Raw genomic sequence first — 21,670 nt, 5'->3', positions numbered from 1 at the left:
ATATTGTTTCCAGTTAAGTTGTTTTGCTTATCACGGCTCATGGTTTTTGTTACGATGTGTTGTGGCTGTAATCTCTCTCAGCAGGCTTTCGAGCAGATGGGGAGAGCAGCTCATCTCACTTTCTGTACCAAACCCCACAGCCAATCAGCAGCGGCGGACGGCATGCCCCAGCCCTGTCTCTGTCCCCCACCTCCCCACGCTTCTTCAGCCTGGAGACTAACGGCAGCTCCTCTTCCTCCTGCCACACTGCTCCTCACCCACTGCCCAGAAAAACTCTGGTGAGAATGGAAACCATGACCGATTTATGAACTAGAGAGATGAATATCATCTTGCTCACACGTTGTTCTTCCATAGTTTTAATGTTCTCAGATGTCTCTTCTGAAGGAGAAATCAAAATATACTTTTTTCTTAGAAGAAAGCAAGAAAAAAAATCTAATTTACTAATTATTTAATTTGGGTCAGTACATTATTTGAATGTTTTTGTCATAGTCTCTTATGCACACCGTGTTACAGTGTTTTATTGTTTTCTAAGCACCCGTTACTCAAGTCTTTAGTGTTGCATGTTCCACACTCATTGTGTGTTTTGCTTCTAACTTCACCTTTCCCAGCTGTTTTACATCAGTCAATTTACCAGCACCAAACCAGCTTAAACCAGTCTGTATCCACATGGGAATTAATGCTGGTCTGAGCTGGAGGGGCTGGAGGAATGTTATTTTATTTAGTTTGTCTTTGGCTGTTGGAAAGACATGGAGTGTTTTGATGTGTTCCTCATACTTGTGGTTTCCCTTAACAAATTATTAAAAAATCTATATTACTTAGAGGCCACATGATACAGATTTTGCAACTTTTTGTTTTTGTTTTTTGTGTTCAGATGAAGTCAAAGATGAAGCGTGTTAAAGCTATGTATGACTGTGTGGCGGATCATCACGATGAGCTCACCTTTAATGAGGGTGAGGTACTGGTGGTGCTCGGAGAGGAGGATGCTGATTGGTGGGTGAGTATAAGAATGAAAGAACAGTTTGAGAAATTCATGTCCTGGGAGGATGGTCAGTTGTACAATTTAGTAGCCATTATATGAAAAAATGAGCAGAATGATGAGATTGACCAATCAGTTTCAAGCATTCCAGAGAGCCATGTAAAAGTAGAATTATTACGTCACGTTGCTAACAAATAGCTACAGAAGAATCAGTATTATTTTAGCATTATCTAATACTGTAGTATTTATTAATATTTTCATTTTAGCTCAATTGTTAGTCATTTTGTTATCTACTTTTGTCATTTTTATTAGATTAATGTTTACATATTTATACCGATATAGCTTTCATTGATTTTTATTTCAGTTTTATTTTATATTTTAATTATTTACTTTTTAAGTTTTATTTCAATTACTGAAAAAGATCAAAGTTTTATGTTTTGGTTCGCAATAACAACACTGATAAGAATGTGACAATCTATGTTTTAGGTTTTTGTTTAAACAGGGGTTTTAACATTCACTTGAGTGACTTTTTAATTTATGCTGATGAGCATATGTATCTAAATATCTCCAGTTGACTATTTTGTACTCTTAAATTCAAAGGGGAAATCCTGAGGGAATCCATGGCATAAAAATGCTTATTCTCTTGTGCTTGCTTGTTTAACATGCCACTAAATATAGTCAATTTTTATTTGGTATAAATGTCTCAAATTCCTTGTTACGGTTAAAGATGGTTTTGATGAGGAAGCTGCAGGTTGTTAGCCTTTGACAGACTCATGCTGTGTGTGTGCAGATGAATCGAATGATCCTATGGGAGCAGATGGAACTGATCAGAGCAAAGCTCTCTGGGTCCATGTTTTATTCTGCTCTGCCTCCATATCTGAGTCAGAGAGCCGCCCATATGTCTCCAGTGGGCTTGTCTAATATCCTGCAGATTCTTCTACAGGAAAAATAGCCTCTGGATGACCCATCATAAGAATAAAAATGTAGATTCACAGAGAAAAACGTGGCATGCAGGAAAGAGCTTTTCAAGCGAAATGGATCCTGATTTGCATCTTATTTTAAACATCCTCACACGTCCCACATCTTTTTTGTTCGCATCATTCCTTTTTCATTAAGGACGCACAGCTCTTGTTCATAACATTACTTCCTTTATTATTTCCGCCCCTTTATTTAATTGAATGTATCATCCTTCCTTTTGATGACTTTAACCAGAGCCAGCAATATCTCCCTTTCAGCACGGCTACATCGAGGGACAGCCAGACAGAACGGGCTTATTTCCAGCATCGTTTGTCTCTATGCTCGCTGAATGAAGCCGGCCAATGGCGCTGAAATCATAGCACGGTCGACTCTACTGCCAAAGCACCCTGGGAAATGATGGGCTTGAAGTCTACCCACAGAACCATCGGTAATGAAGAATCAGCATAACAAAGCAGCACTCACAGGCCCGTCTGCAGCGCCAAGAGAGATGGGATATGTGGAACATGTTGTGCTGTGAACAAAACTTTTTGCAGTTGTTCAGGCCCCTCACATATGAGAATCATGCCATCTGATCCATCCACAGACCAGCCTCTACCGAAATCTACCATCATGTACTCTCCTAAAAATGCTTCAAAAGCACACACAGCATGAACTGCATGTTACATTGAACTGTACTCAAATATGAGGAATCATAAATGTCAGATCATAGGTTTGTATTACGAAAATGAAGTGCACAGATTGTGTAGACAACAGCTTTAAAGCACAATCTTCTGCGACAGGGTAACAAATGCCAAAACACATCCGGGTCATATTTCGCCTACATTTTAAAGAAGAAATTTTTTTTTTTTTTTATACCAAGAATTTTTGCTTTGTGACTTTTTCAAACATTTAAGCACATTTTCCCCAAGAGTCTTATGTTTTTCAAAAATTCTATTCTAATTTTAAATTCTTATTTCCATTACTGTATTAAATACTGTAAACAGTATTTGTTTCATGTAAAAGCAGGGAACATACCATAACACTGGTATACAAGTTTAAATACTACAAAACTTCATATTTTTTGCATTTAAGTAATTAGAATGAGATTTTTTCACATTGTAGCGACAATTTGGAAAGAAAAGTGCTTTAAAAATAAAACACAAAAATACATTTATATAAGTTGTAATAAAACTTTAACGGTCCTAAAACATTTCTTTCTGATGAACATTTTTTTTTTGGAGAAAAGAAACAGGAGATTGTGAGATCACCCATTTATTGTTCAGTTATTTCCGTAACTTCAGATGAAAAATCACTGAATAAATAGTAAAGTAAGTGGTTTATTGAAAACAGAACACAGATTAATCACAGGTTCACACAAAACATCATAGAACATAGAAGCTTACAAAGATGTGCACACACCACTTAATTTGGCCATTACAATGCGATCAAACCATCACAGTCAGCTGGACAGTCTTTGAACATGTACTAACAAAGTGCTTGGAGAGTAGAGAACTACTTGTGGCAGAAGACATTTTTGCTAATCATTTCACACCCACGGAATATTAAATCTGCGGTCACATGTTGTTTGAGAATATGACAAGTAAACAAAACCATAAAAACTCATTTGGCTACAGTTTTTTATACCTTGGATTGAAATGTTCAATTATAATTGGTGAGCTGTTTCTCTACTTGCATTAGAGGAACTTATGTATACACCATCATGTATTAAAAATTGAACTTGTGGTTTTAGCTCTGCTTTTTATTTGTTGAAGAACCTGAATGGGAAACTTAGGGTATTGTGAGATATTTATGTATTGTGTATCTCATTAAAAAATAGGCTTGTATGTTTTTCTGTATCTTTTTTATTTATGCAACAATATCAAATATTTTAAATTTTTTTAATACTGTCCTGGATGCCCTTAAACTGTGACTTTTGAATTCAATTTTTTTATTGTTTATGCTTTGGTTCTGTTTCAAAATAGATTGTTAAAACACACTTTCATGTCAAGTTTCTTTTTGTATTTTGTCTAAACAATAATTCTCCAAAGATGATTTATTGATTCGCGTGTTCAGAATTGACTGTTCTCCATGCAAACTCTGTAAACTGATACAGCCACTGATTGACATGAAGCAAAGAATCCAAAGCTAAAATACATTTGAGAACAGAAAAAAAACCCGACAGCTTGAAAACACTTGGCAACAATGAAATTACAGCTCAAGTTTCAACCTTGTCACAGTCCTTAAAACAGTTCACAATAATGCAAACTAGAAAAGGGGGGAAAAAAACACAGAACATCTACCACTAGTAATTTCAACTATAAAAATACAGAGATCAATTGTAATTCAGGAAAAAGAGAGATAATGAATGAAAGATGTATGAAAATACAGCATGTGCTCTATCACATCTGTAAATCATAAGGCAGGCTATTGTATGAGTGTCACTGAGAACACTCTAGGGACGGCTTTGGTCTAAAGGTATATAATGAGATTAACACAACAACACAATCTCAACTACAATCTAGAATGTGTTTTCACAGCTCCATGGGACAAATACATCTTCCAGCATGTGGTTTGGCTATATTTAGCTGATTTCAGTATGCATAAATAATGACAGAACTTTAAGGTGAAAAATTTTTCTTCAAAAAGAACACAGGAAATGTGTGGTGGCTTGAACGATGTCAAAATGACATTGATGTTGAAATTAAAGGTTAACATGAAATTTAAACTGAACTTATGTACTTCACTTCACTCAAAAATAAAATTAGTGTCATCAGTTTCTCACCCTCATGTCGTTCCAAACCGGCATGATTTAAAAAAATATATTTAAAATACAGTAGTCAACATTTGAAGTGGATCAAAACCTTTCATCAAAGTTGTCTTAAGACAAGAACGCATTTTGATTTTAGGACAACTTAGATGAAAGATTTTAATCTACTTCAAATGTTGACTAGTGTTTTTTTTGTCCATGAAATAAAAGTCAATGGGGTCCAATATCGTTTGAACCCCTATGTTCCCCAATGTGAAGAAGAGTTTTTTTTGGGTGAACTATCCTTTTAATACTGGGCTTATTTTGCATGATTTATCATTACGTGCTATTTAAAAAAACTGTTTTCATAAGCTTTCATCAAAATTTAACAACTTGCTTGGCCTCCGAAACGCATTTCCTTTTCGGCTGACATAAAACTCTCCAACCAAAACACCCACTTTTCATGATCCAATCAATTAAATAGATAAATAGATCCAATAGATAAAATCAACCCCATCTCATCTAATATTCTGTTGCTGGGTTGCGAATTCTGCTTCATGTTGACTTTAAGGCTTTAATGTCCTGAAAACTGCTGATGAACAACATCTTTCTTGGACAGCTGTGTGGACAGCTTTGTTGACTATACATTTGCAATACAGGCATTGTGTGAGGCTAGTCAGAACAGTTGCAGAAAGAAAGAAACAGTATAAGGAGGCTCAGATCAAGCCGTTTTGCTTACTGTTTGTCATCTTCAAAGTTTCAATACCCTGAAGGAACGCAATCATCCATCTTTTCTTCAGGCACAAAGCAAGTGAAAGAACAGAAGTAGTTCATTCGGTCTTAGGACTACAGCTTGATGTCTGTGGGTTTGGTTCAGTGCAGTTCAGAGTGGTCAATTAATGGTAGGGTGGATCACAGATCTGCGTCTCTTTGGCTTCCATACAGCTGCTGCACGTCCTGGCTTGAGCAGTACTGAGTCAGTGAAGGCCACAATTACAGGCTCATCTGTACACTTTGATTTTGCCCTCTTTGTTGAGCCTCTGAATGATCTCAGTCTCAAAATCTGCATTGTGGACGCCCGTCTTTCGAAAAGCACCGGCGTATCTGTTGTACTCCCAGTAGTGGTGCCAGTTTCCTTGCTTGTCTGCCCCATATCCAAACACTGACACCTATTGGGACAAAACATCGTAAGTGAGAATGGTCTGGTGAGGCAGAAATTGTTATCTTGGCAGTAAATACAAGTACAGACCTCATCACAGCGATGCAGAGCAAATATAATGGCTACTATCCCGGTGGAAGGATACCTTCCATGACGTTCTGTCCATTTGTCATGCGTGTATTTAAAGAAGGCTGGATTTATAACCATCACCTGGACGACACACACGATAGGATGAATTAGGCTTAACAGATGGATGCATTTATGGATTTACAAGCTTTAGCCTGATTAACACTCACCTTGTCTTTGTCAGCTTCTACACGATTTTTCACTCTCATGTACGTCCTGTTTGGGATATACAAACAGTTTTAGCAAAGAGAGAGGAAAACGATTTTTAGAGTGATTTTACTTATAATCTGTTGTGCATTTTTTTAGAAAGATTATGACATACATTTTGATTTCTCCTGTGGAAAGGGCGCTGGACAACCACTGCATGTCTTTCAGTTTGAAGGGAAGAAGGACGAGATGGACATCAGGTCTCAGATCGATCGCACTCTCAGGGTACATGAAGTGGTGGGTGGTTCGGTTACCAACATCCTCTTCAAATCCCACAGTTACAGCCTTATTCATTCTGTGGGACATTCCAATTCAAATGCATTAGTAAAAAAAACTCCTGCACTTATTGGTTACGTTACTCAAGAAAAAAATAAATAAATTGATCATACAGTGAAAGTCAAAGGGGATTGACTTTCAGTGTATAGACAAAAAGATATCTTTCAAATATCTATCAAATTTTTTGTTTTGTTTTTTTGGCAGAACTTGATTTCACCAAGTGCGAGATGTTCCTGGATCAACATCTTTGTTGACTCTGGAACAACATTGTGATTAACCAATCAGACTTGAAGAACCAGCTTATAGTTTTTGTGAACTTTAGGCTTACAATCAGTGTTTGGTGCTTGTACATCCGTCTCATTCATCTATCATTTCCTCTGATTTTAGGGAGTACTCGTGGTTAAAGTGGGCGTACAATGCTGTTTCATGCATTCAGTGTTGTTTACACTGTTAAAGAGTTGGATTGTCATGCTAAGCATGGACAAAGTTTCAAAAAAACTATTTGGACAGAGTATTTTTGTGCCAAAAATCTTACTTCCGGGTTCTGTGAGTTTTTTGATCGTGGCTCTTCATGACATAGACGAGGGTGGAACTCCTTATATGGGCATTCGTGCACGCATCGACCAGAGCGAGAGCAAGAGCGAGCCCATCAACGTTTTTCATTCGGCTGCACTGCACGGGACTCGCTCGGCAAGAATGTCTCTAAAGAAGTGTGTTTTTGGTTGTGAGGGAAAGATAACCTTGTTCAGCTTCCCGAAGAACCCAGCGTTACGTAAACAGTTTCTCAAGTGTGTTTGTTGACGAACGTTTTAAACAAGGCCCAGTTCGATGCTGGATTTGCACATCGTTTGATACTGAAAGATGGAGCAGTCCCAGCCATAAAAGATCCCGGTCATGATTCGGAACTGCAGACGGTAAGTGAAACAGCATCAAATGTCTCTGTTTTGTTGGCAATCGGCGCTCAGGTGCTCGCCACTCTTTAGCTCTGCCCATGACGCGCCTCCAAGAGCTCGCCTTTTTTCGGAGAGAATCATAAACCTGTATCTTTCTTTTATAAATATGCTAAAACTAAAGACTTTTTGGAGATATGAAGGATGCAATACTACTCTATTGGTACTCAAGATTAACATGAGATTGAGTGAAACTGCGTGTTATGTCTTCTTTAAGGTTAGGTTTAGGTGTAAGGATATGGTCAAGACTAAATTTTTGGATTAAAATGTTGTTCCAGGGTCAACAAAATATGTTGACCTAGGAACAAATCTTCCTCAGCAAAAGTCAGGACGTGCAATTTAATCGATGAATTGTCTTTTTATAAGTTTAGACCAGACATACAAAGAGTAGAAAACAGACCTAATAACAACTGAGTGGGAATCTATTAAGGTTCCATATTTGGACTTCAACAGATTCCCTGAGTTTCCAACAACTGCACACTTCCGGCACTGGTTCTGCTGTGGCATTTCATTCTCAGTTGGAGGGGAAATGATCTTAAACATCTTCTGGGTGATGTCCTTGATCATTCCATCAGATGCCTGCAAAGACTATACAAAACAATATGATAAGTACAACTTATAACTTACAAAGCTAACCTCCAAATTTCAAGCTACTAATCTTTACATCTTTAAGGTTAAAAGGGAAGAAGTTTGGCTATCCCAACTATTCCAATCTTATTGTATATGTGGAAAATAGAAGAGGTGGGAGTCTTTGAAATTTTCAGAATTGATTCCAAGCTTAGTTTTTTTCTCTTCATACATGTGATGGCACTTGTGTGCACTAGAGACAGTTGTTTTTGCTTTATCACACAAACACACAATATCGAATAAATATAAAAGCTTGCATAAAGTATCATGGTTGAAGCGAGATACAAGGCCAATCACAGGCTTAACTAACTTAACTAAATAAAACCATAACTTAAAATTAGTAACAATAAAAATACACAAATCTGACAAAGTCAGTAAACTAATTCATTTATATTAAAACATTTTTTTATAAATACTTTGCCTCAAAAGTACTCAGTAGTCACACAGTGAGGAGAAAAAGATGCATAGATAATCATTTTATCACCACATCACAGCCCTCTGAACCATAATCGAATCAAATTGTGATGTGCCTAGAGATTTCATCCCTAGCAAATACTGCCCAACGTTTATGTGCCATATGAAAATTCTACATTCTTGAGGCACACCAATGTCAAGCTTATCTGTCACGAATCCGGTCTGTGGCCTTCTGCCCGATAGCCACCAGAGGTCGCCTTTCCATCGTATTGACTCTTGCACTACACTACTGTTGCACGTCACCCACGGACTACAATTCCCATCATCTATCTCACCTGAGAACTATTACTTTACTTACTTACTTTACTTACTTTTGTCATTTAGCAGACGCTTTTGTCCAAAGCGACTTACAAATAAGAAAAAGTAACTAAAACTAAAAAGTTACAACTCTATAAATACTGTCTACCCACATATTTAAGAAAATAAAGAAATTAAATAAAATTGACACATGCATATAACAACAACATTTCAATAATAAACATATCAATGAAAAAATTAAATAAAAAGCTACTACTATCCCTTGCCGGTGTCCCTGCCCGGTGGAGTCGCACGGTAGAGTCGATGGTCTTTACACTCTTCGGTCTTCACACTAAGAGGGCTTCACACGACGACTGCCGCGACCGCTGCCGCGGTATAATAACCTTTATTATACCAATCCAACAAATGATCATTTCAATTCAGCTGGACCCACTTTCCTGTTTATCAACTACAAATGGCCAAGCAAGTGCACACACTGACAAGATACACGATACAGTACGAGACCAAACGCGATTTCAGCAACTCTCATCCTAGTAAACAAAATAAGCGTTTCCTAGCAACGGCAAATGCGCTAAACACTGAGTCAAGTAAATACACTTACGAGCTGATTTTAAACTTCCGCTGATAGACTGCTTCTCTTAAAGACCACTTCCATTACACTGCCTTCTGCTGGCGCTTGAACCCACTTTCCTGTTTATCAACTACAAATGGCCAAGCAAGTGCACACACTGACAAGATACACGATACAGTACGAGACCAAACGCGATTTCAGCAACTCTCATCCTAGTAAACAAAATAAGCGTTTTTATTATTACACACACCATATAAAACAAATTCAGTTCCTGATCTAATTTCCGAGTATTGTTCTGAGTGTAGCACTTCCCTAGTGTTGCAAACCGAGCCATTCTGTGTTCCTGTTTAGTTCCAGTATTGTTCTGCATTTATTACTCTCCTAGTTTTAGCTGCGATACGGAACCCACTTAGTTGTCTTTGTCTTGCCTTTTCTGTTTTCTCGTGTTTTGATTCTTGCCCGTGTTTCCTGTATTTACCCTTCGTCTTTCCGTTTGGACTCTGTTTGCCCCTGCTTGGACTATTGCTCGTGCGTTCTCGGATTACCCCTCTTGTCTAAACCCTTTGGATATTGTTCACCTATCGACGACCCACGCATGCCCTCGGAATACTCTTGTGTCTCGTCCTCAACATATCTGTTAACTGATGTTTAACCCTGCCTGTGTTTTGACCACGTCTCTGTTTAATAAAAGCTTGCACATGGATCCGTATGCCTCACGTCTCGCTGGCTCCGTTACATTATCCGAGTACACTCCCATAGCCTGAAAGCCTTTAATTAGGCTAAATTAAACCTTAGTGAAACACATGGCAGGGCCGAAGGGCCTACTTGTGCACTTGTTCCCTAAAGAGAATTACTTTTTTGTTTAAGGAAACCAGATAATGACTGCAGCTCTGGGGATCCACGCCATTGCATTAATGATGTTTGGCAAACAGATATGATGGTAGTAAGTGAACTTGAGTGGGTCTGGAATGAACACACCAGCTGTTGTCTTTCCCTGACGTGTCCATGTGCCAGAAAGGGGAAATGATATCTAGCTATGAGGATACAACTTTAGAGTCATGCCTGAGAATCCCAAGAGCTATTCCGTCTCTCTGAGAGGTCAATGGCTGTCTAGAGACTAACAAATGAATCTAGGAACAAATGCAAAATTAACTGTCCAACTCTTTGCAGAAACTGGAAAACTAAATGTACATAAATCTACATCAGTGGTGTGCAGTGATGTTCTGAAATGAGGAGGTCAGTTTTTGTTTTTTAAATCAAAAGTAAATTCATATCCCAGTTACTTTGTATTGGTTAAATATACTTACAACAACAACAACAATTCAATTCTTTTCATTTTTACATTAACCGTGTACAAACAATTTATAGCTATACAAAACAGCTCGTTTTACTGCTTGTCTTACCATATTATTTGAATGTATTTTCTTAATTATGAACATACTCGTTATTTCCCAATAGAGGCTAATGAACCCGAAGTCTTGGCCATAGGCTTACTTCTGCATTGAAGAATAATTAAATTACTTATATTTTCTCAAATTTAAGACTAAAATGATTAACAAAGAGCATGATTGTCTATGAGTAGGTTATGCAGTAATTTAGTCCGTTCTATCATTGCTCAGTGAGTGGAGATATAGGCCAGCTGCCACATCACTACCATTTTGGTGAGAACAGAGATGTGAAAAACAAAAATAGGATGTGGTCTAATAGTAGTTAGCCACAGCACTGCCATATTGTGTTACCGTGTTATTCAAAATGCAAACAACCTATTTTCTAAATAAAATTTAGTAAGTTATTGCTCGTATTGTGAAGTATTCATCCATTTGTTACAATGGAATGTACATCGCCATACGGAATGAATTATCTGTCGCTACTTCACATAAAAAAAAAAAAAAAACTGTGTGCCTTACTGCAGTAGCCAAAGATACTCCATTATTTAAGTTTATGTATTGGATTATAATAATATGTTTGAATTATCTTCATTTGGGGGCAAACACTGAGATGAATGTGAATTATTTGATTAATTATCCAGCATATCATGCAATTCGTTTAATTTGAATTTAAAAATGTCTGGCAGCCTTAGACTAACTAAATGCAGAAGTTAAACATCAATGTGCCACTTACCAGCCACCACTTCAGAGAAAGTGGATCTATGTCATCATCCCTGCCGGTGAGGTAAGGTTGATGTTTATGATCATAGTGTTGGTCAAACCACTCCGAAACACCCTTGTCTGCTATACAGGATGGACAGCTACAGGAATGACCTCGTTTTGGCTCTGTGACAACCGTCTGTAACTGTGTCTGGTTCTTCATTGGTATCCTGAAATCGTGATGAGTGGGTAAATCTGTGATGGGCACAACACTGGCCCTCTGAATGGTGTGAGCAGCTATCATTAAAAACAAAATAGCACCTAGCAAAGCGCCTAAGTACAGTTTTCTTCTCAACATCATGGTTAAGGCAGACTAAACCTCGGGGTGGATTTTCCAGAAAAGATTTAAAGGAACCACCACAGTAACAGGAATTCACTTCTATCTTGGCTTGTTCCTGCCAAATGGATTGTGGGTTTTATGGTCTATGAGGAGTTGCTTTACAAAATAAAATGGCCTCTGAGGTGGAAAATTAAAGGATTTTCAATCCAGGATTGTCCATTATGGCCTTGTTCTATCTGTCCATGCTGTCATGATTTTGCAAAGCCAAAGCCCGAGGCCTCACAGTGGAACATGCTAAAAAGAGACAGACGTGCTGTTTCTCAATGTTCAGTTCCTTGAAGGAAATGAGAAAGAGGCAAAGCACCTTCACTTCCTGTCTGTACAACTGTATGTGCTCATATTTCATTCCGCATTTATCCTAAAGTAGCACCCACTGCTGCCAAGGCTCCTCATTCCTGAAAGAAGAAGAACATCAACATTTAGAAAGGTTTTTCACAATTTCATTATCTGATTTATAAATGAACTGCTTCGCCTTTCAAAACTGGTCCAAATAGTTCACTCACAAACAGTGCTGAGTAGATTTCTTCCAAATTGTAGTAGTCCATTACTAATTACAGATTACATAATGAAAACTGTAGTTAGTAACGTAATCTAGGTTACTCATTTTAGGTAATGTATTCTCACTACTTTTTAGATTGCTTTTTTATTAAACTTGTTTTAAACTTACCATTAAACATGCAATATTGAAAATATATTTCTTTCTGTCTTGTGAATATCAAATCTGAATGGTATGATACACAGTAGGAGTTTTAGAAAAGAAAATTTAAAACAGGAAAAAAAGAATAATTAGGGAGAATCAATAAATTATTAATAATATAATGCCATTGTGTAAATACTATATAATCCATAAAAAGTAAGTGTAATCTGATTATGAGCATTTTAAAATGCAATATATCCTAATTTCAAGTACTTCATTTTTGGAACGATTACGTAATCCAAAGCGGCATGTAGCCAGTTACTACCTTGCTCTTATTACAAATGTATTTTGTTACTTGAGTTTAGCTAGACTTAAGTGAATAACAGTCACTTCCTCACATGAAGCCATATTAACTAATTTGAAGGTGTTTTTGGATCCTTTTTGAAGCTAGTCCACATTTCTCGTTACTGCATGGAACAAGAGTATTTTTTCCTTCTGATGATGAAGATGAAGAAGATTAAGAATGAAGAAATTAAGTCATATGATTTTTGAAGTACATGAGGGTGAGTAAACAAACACAGAATTTCCACTTTTATGTGAATTATCCTTTTAAAGTCAATTTACGAAACTCACTCTGAAAGAATCATTTAGCTTCACAATCCTGTTTTCACCTTCAGTCATGACGAATTGATGTAAGAGGAAGTCTGTCTGTCGCCTAATTCTTAAAATATAGTTAATATAAGACAAGATGCAGAAATGCTACTGTTGCCAACTGTTGTCTCCTGCTGAGACTGCAAGAATGTGGCTGAATCTCCCTCGCACCCCCATCACATCCACAATGAAGAACTATATAAATAAAGTGCCGCAGACTGCGTTTGACCAATCGCACTGATGAAGCAATCCATCTTTAGATTGATGACTGTCAAACACAACTACTCCCACAATTCCCAGTCTAGAGCTCTTTACTTGATCCATGGTACTTAAATAGCCTGCTTGATCTCCTTAACAAGCATCCTTGAAACATCCACTTTACTTTGAAAGAAAAAAAAAGGCTTCTCCAGACACCACAGCCAAAGCGACTGCAGAGCAGAGCAGCAATTTTATCCTATATGCTAAACAGGAAGTTCCAGACTTTCCTCTTCAGTTAGGGAGCCGTGTCCAGTGGAGCAGGGAGACGCTGGTAATGGGGTGGGGGATGTGGGATCAGCTGACGTTCAGCTGATTCAGAAGAACCGTCTCTCTCTGCCAGACAGCTGTCTCACTACAGACCAAACAGAATTACATCTCAGGTCAGCGTGCCAAACCCACCTAGTCAGCAATGTGGTGGTAGAGATGAGTCTCCCCCACCGTTCACTGTTCAAAGTATGCGCAAAATGAGCTTAAAGTAACCAATCCAGAGCTGTTGAATCCAGAACGTTCTCATTCGCTTAAGATGAAAAACAAGCAGCCCATTCAGAAAACTAATCAGGGGGAATTACAACAGCTGTAGTGCACTAGAAAGACATTTTGTTTCCCTACAAGTGGCTCTAAATATATATTTGGCCAAAGTAATATTTGCAGTGGTAAGTAGGGAGCCTGCGTATTGTGACGGTCTTCTAAAGATAACAGTGATTCTCACAATTTGAAAAAAGAGCAAATGTCAATGTCTTGATACCCTGCCAAGTTACCGTGGATCAACAACACTCCTGCCTAATCTGGCTTTGCATGGTCAAAGAACAGATAGAACCAACACAATGAAAACCTGCTGTGTGTTTTTTAGTTGCATAGTTTTTCAGCTGAATTCATTCATTTGCATACCAATGTCAACTGGGACTCTCATACTGCTGTAACCAGAAGCTCCTCAATAAGTGCCAAACTATTCCGATTTGATTGCTCATTAAAATGTGCCCTTTACTCAGCAAAAGGGACCCCTTTTCACAGGACTTCTGCCCAAACTTTCTGTGTGAGCCTTGAGGTACACACTGGGTTTGGAAGGCAACCACACTTCAAGCAAACAGTAATTAATAAATGACATAACCTTTCAGAACTATCAGGGCTGTGAATACAATCTCAGGATTTGGAAAGGACCAAATGTAACTAGCCTCTCTAAAGACAATGGGCGTTGCTAACTGGCATATAGCACATTGCGGGGTAACCTTTCTATAAACATTGTGGTCTTCGTTAACAAATCTTTCAATTCAATTTAAGTTTAATTTTATAGTGCTTTTCACAATACATATTGTGTCAAAGCCACTTTAAAGAAAATGCTTGTTTCTGTCCTACAATCAGGAATTTGGTTATCTACCAGATATAGTGTATCAGTGTAACATACATATGGTAGTAACATACAGATATAATATTTGTTATGCCAAGTAGTAATTACAACTCATTACAATGATTACAATATAAGGATGATATTAGACAGTTTTATATATGGATCCAAAGTTGGCGTTATCTGAAATTTTTGCGTCTTGTTATGGGTTTTGCGAACATTAAGATTTTAAATAATTTAATTATTGTTCTTGATTCCATCACAAGCTGCTTTTAATGCAAAATATACATTTCCACCATGGTTTGGTTGTTATTTAACTATTGTAATGTAAGTTCTCTTGAAATATACAATTTTAGAATAAAATAATATAATGGTAATTAATTTAAACTTTTTTCTTTTTTCACTTAATTTATTTTCTCTACACTGCATTTATTGTCTTGCATTATAAAACTGGGTGTTTAAAATGTTAAACGCTGATTGCAATCTAGTTAAATCTGAGTCGAAGCATCTTGCGGTTGACAAAATATATCTGACTTCTAATCTAAATATTCAGGTGCATGTTTCACCATCAGTGTTTACAAAAAGTGTCTGCAAAAGTCGAGACTGAGGCATATCCTGGAAGCCACTCTCATTTAACCACGCATATGAAATAAACATATTCTCTTGTGTTACCAAATATAAACAGTGTCTGAGATTTACCATTCCATTTTTATTTCCTACACCAACGAACACCAGAAAAGAAAAAATAGTAATTACAAAACAGCAATCAAAACTGCTGAGGTGCTGAGAAACCTTGCTCTAAAAGATTTGCCTTGGATACCAGCCAAAGCTTTTTAACTTGCAGAGGCGTGAGAGGCTTGTTTTGCTCAAAGCATGTTAAAGAGTCAGGCCATGTTAACACTACAGTGTGAGTTTCAAGTGAGGTGTGGAGTGGACTGCTAAGGGCAGAGGGGCTTTTGGGGTCTCACATTTCCATTGAAGTCGGTCTTGCAGTTGTGAAGATGCATGTGGTGTGGTTCCCTCAACAAGGGAAGGAAAAAACCCAAGCCCACCATCCCCCACAATAGTACTGTAAGCATAGCACACTTAACCTCTCTGATAGCCAGAATATCTTTCAGAATGCAAAACGAGGTGCCTCTCATTTCTTATTCCCTTAGCCAACTCGCGTGGTAAAACTCTGTAAAGTATATTTTACCAATATAAAACTTTGTAAAAATGCTACTGTAAAATCATGTTACACAGTTACCTGACATATTTCCAATTCTTTTATACATTAATGAGTTTTACTCTATTGTTTAAGGAGTAAACTTACGGTACGTTTTAATAACGTAAAAAATTATTTTAAGCCAATAAACTTTCACAAAATATTGTAAATGTTTTTAAATTATATGTTGTATATTAATCCACAATAAATCTACTATATTATTTGCTATGTATACACTATATAATTTAAGAAAATTAATTATAGTCACCAATCACTGTATTTTTACAGTAAAGTTCCACAGCTTGCCAGCAAATCCATGGCACGTTTCTGACAGCTGCAACCAACACAAAACGTAACTCTGATACAAACCTAGACAGATCTCTATTCAAGTATTTTCAACCAGCTATGTGTGAATTTGGGAAGAATTAGGAAAACGTTTCGTAGCAACCTTTTACCAACCGACTCCACTGAAACCCTTCATTCACACATAAACCGAAAAGTAGTCTTCACTAGAAGTAATACGTGATTAAATTACACCTGGTCTAGAGGAAAACCATTTATTCTACACTACAGCTCGCATTTAGTCATTCATGGGTTGTCAAAGCCTCGTTAGCTACTCCCTAACAGCATTTTTGACTATAATGTGGCGCACGTATAATGTGGATTACGTGCCAAAAAACTAAGTAGGCATCTTATAAAGTTATATGAGACACAGCCATGGTTTACATCCAAATGAAAAGTTTCAAGTAACGTTATATTTTCCTTTTAAAACTTTTTCAATGATCTCTAATTTAGGAAGGTAAGTTAACGGTGTAAGTTTAAAAAACGTGGATAAGTTATCAAAGTCTTTTAATCACCGTGTTCAACTCGAAATAAATCTTGTAACCAAAACCTGTTGTTTAGTAGTAAAAGGGACTGGTTAGCATTGCATTAGCTAGAAGTGTGGGTTAAAAAAAAGATTTAGAACATAAGTTTGAGGCGGCAGCTCAAATCTGTTAACTCATTTGAGACCGCTTGCTCTCATCAGATTCAGTTCGGTTTGTTAAAGTTGAAACGGGTTTAGTATAAGATCAGATGCAGTCGCCTAGAAAGCGGGATAAGTTTAGGCTACTTACCCACCTTGTTCTCAGCTCGAGTGTGGGAGACTAACACACAGTTAGCCTACTCCGTATTGCACTGAGGAGAAATGATGTCAAGCTTTACGTCCTGCGTCTGTGTGTGCGCGCGCGCGCACATTTCCTACCTACCTTAAATCAACGTAACTGTTAATAATATTAATATCTCTTAATTTCTCAGCACCAGTTTGTGTGTGCTATTATGTATTATTATGTTTTAAATGTCACTTTTACTCATTAAGAAATGCGGCAATGCGGCAATATTTGTTCAAATGAACAGCATTTGAACAAATATTAAAATGGTATGCATTCACATAATATGAGGAAGTCATATCAGTCTTCTAGAAAAAGTTGTTTGAATCTATATGAAGCAGGTGTTTCCATGTTTATATCACATGATCAGCTGTTTCCTGCAACAGGCTTTCTATTACTAATAATAGGGTGCTAATTATTATCACCGCATAACTAAGACTGAATCTAATTATCTATATATGTGCTATAAGATGAGGAAAACACTGAGGAAAAGAAAAAAAACCTCATGTTTGCTGTGCAGTTCTAGTAAAAAAAAAAAAAAGACATGCAAAACCACTGTAGGAACTATTAAGAGCCAGAAAAACGATGTAGCTTAGCTTTTAGCATACTTTCTATTTAAAATGAATATCCAGACAATATGTAAGGACTTCTATGTAGTTTCATATGTGTTATTCTCAAGATAGGCTATACATTCCCTGCATGCATGGTTGCGCATTGTAACGTGGGCAGGGCTTGTGCAAAGGGAGCTACGGGAAATGATCAAATTTCAATGATCAAATATGAGAGAATCATAACAATCTAATAGTGCTTATCTGCACATTTGGCATCTGTCCTGTGTCTGGTTTGTGTGGTTCTCTGATAGCTGTCCATTGCTTAGTCAATGCGGCAGTTTCCTCACAGGCCACTGAGGTTGTTGGGAGTGCAGTGTTTACTCAAAATGAATTAGCTTGACATTAATTGACGTGATAAAGCAGTGCAGCTTCCACACAACTGGACAGAAGACTAGACCTTTGTATATCAGTCCCCGAGGTTATTTATTCAGTAGGACATGATGCACTTTTTTGATTTTGAACATAGAACCCTGATGTAGACAAATAGCTTTTGCTTTCATCACAAACATTTAAAATAAAAGATTAGGAAAAGGTAAATGTCTTACCTAATGGGAGCAAATGGAAAGAAGCTCTTTATTGCACAAATAAAAGGGTTATAACATGGTAATAAGAATAAAATTGATAAATTTTTCTCAAGCACAGAGACAGCAGTGACACACATTTTTGCAGAAGACTACAGGACAGATCCAAGATAAGAGTAAAAGCAACCATTTTTGCGACCCATCAGATAATGCAGTGACTTACAATGCCCATTTTTGTAGGACAGAAGAAATGTGCCAAATTGGTTGGATAAAACAAGTCGGTAGTGTGTGTATGCTTGTGATCATTTGCATACACTTCAAACCACAAAACTGAATCGATGAAGAACGAGAACACTTATTAAACCACAGAAACTGTTCATGTCTGGTAATTTAAGGCTGAAGATACAGTAAAAGTAGATGTTTTCCTAAACAGCCGTGGCTGAAAAGAGAAATTCAATTTTGAAATGAGAGGTCATGTCATTGTACCGTTGTTGATAATTTACAATACGGTTTGAATTAAAACTAGTGTGTTCATGTCCATATGTGAGCATGTTAAGATGTTTTTGTTTAATGTTAGAAATATAAAGAGAAAGTACACCATATCTAGTTGTTTAACAGACTTTAGTCCAACTTTGGCATAAACTCAATGTAAACACTCATGACGCAGACTGACATTTCTTGATTTCTTGAATGATCTTTAGCTGTCCTTCTGATATCGCTTGTATAGATGTTCAAGAATATCTTCAGTTGTTTTCAATGCCATATAGAAACAAGAGAACAACTACTATTGTGTGCTGCTTGTATGTGACCAAATACAGAACATAAAGTACTTGTATAAGAGATATGGTTACTGAAGGCTATATGACAGGATGCTAAACAAGTTATGTACAATAACGCAAAGCAGTTGAGTAATAGTTGCAATAGTTTTACATAGTAAACATTTGTGTAGTTAAACATAACAAACAAAAAAACAACAGACAGGTACGCACAGAGCTACTGATACAGGGGTTGTTTTTGCTGCTGTTTTTTTAAGCTTTGTTAATAATTTACAAGGATGGCAAAAGCTGTTTGGCTAAGGAATTGCTATTGAAGGACAGTATGATAAGCAGGTGAGGACTGAACTAACATGAGATATCCACGTAGGAAAGCTAAATGTAGGACAATAAGCAGCTGTGCAAACCATCATTAACAGTTATTAAATTTAATAACATATATAGTTTCTGGCCATGAAAGGATTTTACAAATGAAAATGTATTTGCTTGCTTTATTTATGAAATAAAGATTATTAAGAAGCAAATTATTATAACGTACTAGTTTTTTGTTTTCTTAGTTTGTTTTTGTTTTATTAGCCAGGAAAAAAGGAGAAAAAGTGTTGTTTTCAAAATGGTTTGAAATGAACTATACTTGTATTATAGTCACTGGTTCATAATTCCTCATCCCATCAGCAGTCATGGACAAGACGAGACAACCCGTATTGGGCAATAGCTGGTGTCTGGTTACATATGACTAAGAGACAGGGATTTAACCACAAATTGAAAATGTGCATGTTGGCGTGGGAACTTGTCTCTTAAAATAATGTGCTTGCAACAAATGAGGTGCTAGCAACAGAGTATGTGAGCAAATTTTTAATTTGTCCTATTAAAAAGAGTTGCAGTTTGGCCTTTGTTTGGTAAAATGTGTGGCTGTGTGTCTGAACAAAACCGGTCTCATCACAAGGATCTTTTCACATCACTTCAGAGGAAATCTGATAGTTCAGTGTCTCTGACTGTGAAGTAAAAGTATTTATTACATGAAGAGGACCAGGAGGTGCTTGACACTGAATGTGCAGGAGTAAGTAAAACCGTACACAAAGCCCACTTTTAAAGAGTGCTTTTCTCCTGAGGGAGCATGGCTTTGCTCCCAGATATCTAGATTTTACAGCATGAAAGCACACTAATGAGTCTCTGTTTCATGTAAAATTCTTGACTCTAAAAGAGTGAATGCCTTGGAATTTAAATAACATTTGACTCCTCACCTGAACTAGCTGCACTAACAGAAAGCATGATATTTACATTTACATTTCTGCTTTGTCATTTTTCATTTAGATGTATATTTGATGTTGGATATGGATACTAGGTGGACTGCTTCTGTGTGTACTTCAGGGCATGGGCATGCATGCTTATAACTTGGACTATAATTAGCATGTTCATGTGAGGAAAAAAAGGAAATTCCATGCTTGTATCTTACAGTTAGCTGAAAATAAACTGTAAACATCTAAATATTGAGGTGCAAGTGTTTACTAAAACTAGTAAATATGACCGGATATGCATGGTTAACCTTCCTTTTTATGTTTGTATTACGGTTACAGAACACGGTCTGCATACTGAGGTTTTGTCAACCACTGAGAAGAGGTATTCATATGTATAATACAGATAAATGTAAACTTGTGAAATAAGAGCAGAAAATATTGGTTTGTGCTGTTGTTACTTCACCTTGTGGCCTTTTTGTCATATTTGTTTTAAATTCCTCCAAAATGAGAGGCACCATGAACCCCTCCGTCATGCATGTAGCGGCACATATGGAAGAAGTCAAAGTTTCCATGTGTAGACTAAAGAGTAGAGCTGACCGAGCGGCAGTCATTAAGTGGAAAACCTGAGGCAAAGTTTGGAAAGGAAGTAAATGGGCTCATAAATCCACAGTATGTCTGCTCATGTCTCCCACACTCATCTGTATACTGTGATCAGGATATAATCAACTTAATTTCCCTTAGTCCTTATCCTCAAATCAGTCAAATTAAAAATGTAACTTTGAGTTATACTAGTTTATGTCTTATTGTCATATGAAGTTTTTTTTTATTGTTTATTTTGGTACAACTTTTGGTTTATTTTGGCTAACTTAATATATACGAACCTTTATAACATTATTTATTTTAAGTATTAAGTATTAAACATTAAGTAGTAAGTAGTTTTCCATGTTAATTTTACTTCATTCCAGTCATGCAAATCTCATGTCTTTCGGCAGTACTTGACTTCATCCTAAACTCAAAAAAAAAAAAAAAACTTTCCCTCTATCTTTCTCTCCACTTACTAGCTTGTACTTATTTAAACAATGACTGAGACTTGGTGTTACGAGCACTTCCTCTGTCTGATTGCCTCTTCAAGATTAATCGCTTTTTGTATTCCCCAATTGTAAGTCGCTTTGGATAAAAGCGTCTGCCAAATGACTAAATGTAAATGTAAATGTCACTAGTAATATAAGTCGTGACGTATTGTCTCATAAATCTCAGTAATATAAATCTCAATATAAGTCGTGAGGTATTGTCTCATAACACTCAGTAATATAACTTTTTTTTTTGTTCTTCAGAAATTGAACAGCAGTAGTAATGCATAACCATCCTTTTATGTACATACTTCTAGTTCGGTAGCTTGCAGCATCATAGCAAATTTAAGAAAAGTCTTTTTTTTCTTCCCTACCGTTCTACATTAACGCTTCACACTCCACCCAG

The 21,670-nt window shown here is 36.9% G+C and overlaps 2 protein-coding genes across 8 annotated transcripts in view; one reads left to right on the top strand and one right to left on the bottom strand.

Moving 5' to 3' along the window:
- unm_sa1614 (un-named sa1614) overlaps positions 1–3,921 on the top strand; it is a 39,730-nt gene extending 35,809 nt beyond the window's left edge. For 2 of the 6 annotated variants that reach the window (XM_079396066.1, XM_079396070.1), the window contains 2 exons: positions 82–278; positions 872–1,198. In XM_079396066.1, coding sequence (XP_079252192.1) covers positions 82–278; positions 872–1,078 — 404 coding nt within the window. In that variant the 3' untranslated portion in view covers positions 1,079–1,198. Of the gene's footprint in view, positions 1–81; positions 279–871; positions 1,199–2,211 lie in introns of those variants that run through there. The other 4 variants (XM_079396069.1, XM_079396068.1, XM_079396071.1 and 1 more) reach the window with 4 other exon arrangements.
- On the bottom strand, positions 3,192–17,094 carry st3gal8 (ST3 beta-galactoside alpha-2,3-sialyltransferase 8). Of its 2 annotated transcripts, none has more exons than XM_079396076.1 (7): positions 17,026–17,094; positions 11,449–12,209; positions 7,798–7,985; positions 6,287–6,466; positions 6,135–6,180; positions 5,929–6,048; positions 3,192–5,848 (listed from the first exon to the last, which is right to left on the bottom strand). In XM_079396076.1, exons 2-7 carry the CDS (start codon positions 11,773–11,775, stop codon positions 5,681–5,683), a joined length of 1,029 nt encoding a protein of 342 aa, XP_079252202.1. In that variant the 5' UTR covers positions 11,776–12,209; positions 17,026–17,094; the 3' UTR covers positions 3,192–5,680. The 2 variants fall into 2 exon arrangements, with proteins under 2 accessions (XP_079252202.1, XP_079252201.1); XM_079396075.1 differs by having other exon boundaries at positions 3,194–5,848; positions 17,022–17,084.
- Positions 17,095–21,670: the final 4,576 nt, after the last annotated feature.

The sequence above is a fragment of the Barbus barbus genome (assembly GCF_936440315.1).
Source record: "Barbus barbus genome assembly, chromosome: 37".
Taxonomy (NCBI): Eukaryota; Metazoa; Chordata; class Actinopteri; order Cypriniformes; family Cyprinidae; genus Barbus; species Barbus barbus.
The sequence above is the reverse complement of the archived record's forward strand: the minus strand, read 5'-3'. Positions and strand labels throughout refer to the sequence as shown.

Coding starts and splice junctions, on each gene's coding strand:
- st3gal8 (XM_079396076.1), bottom strand. CDS start 11,775: ATGATGTTGAGAAGAAAACTGTACTTAGGCGCTTTGCTAGGTGCTATT. Junction 7,986..11,448: donor TTTCTCTGAAGTGGTGGCTG/GTAAGTGGCACA, acceptor TGTTTTGTATAG/TCTTTGCAGGCATCTGATGG. Junction 6,467..7,797: donor TCCCACTCAGTTGTTATTAG/GTCTGTTTTCTA, acceptor AATGTCCCACAG/AATGAATAAGGCTGTAACTG.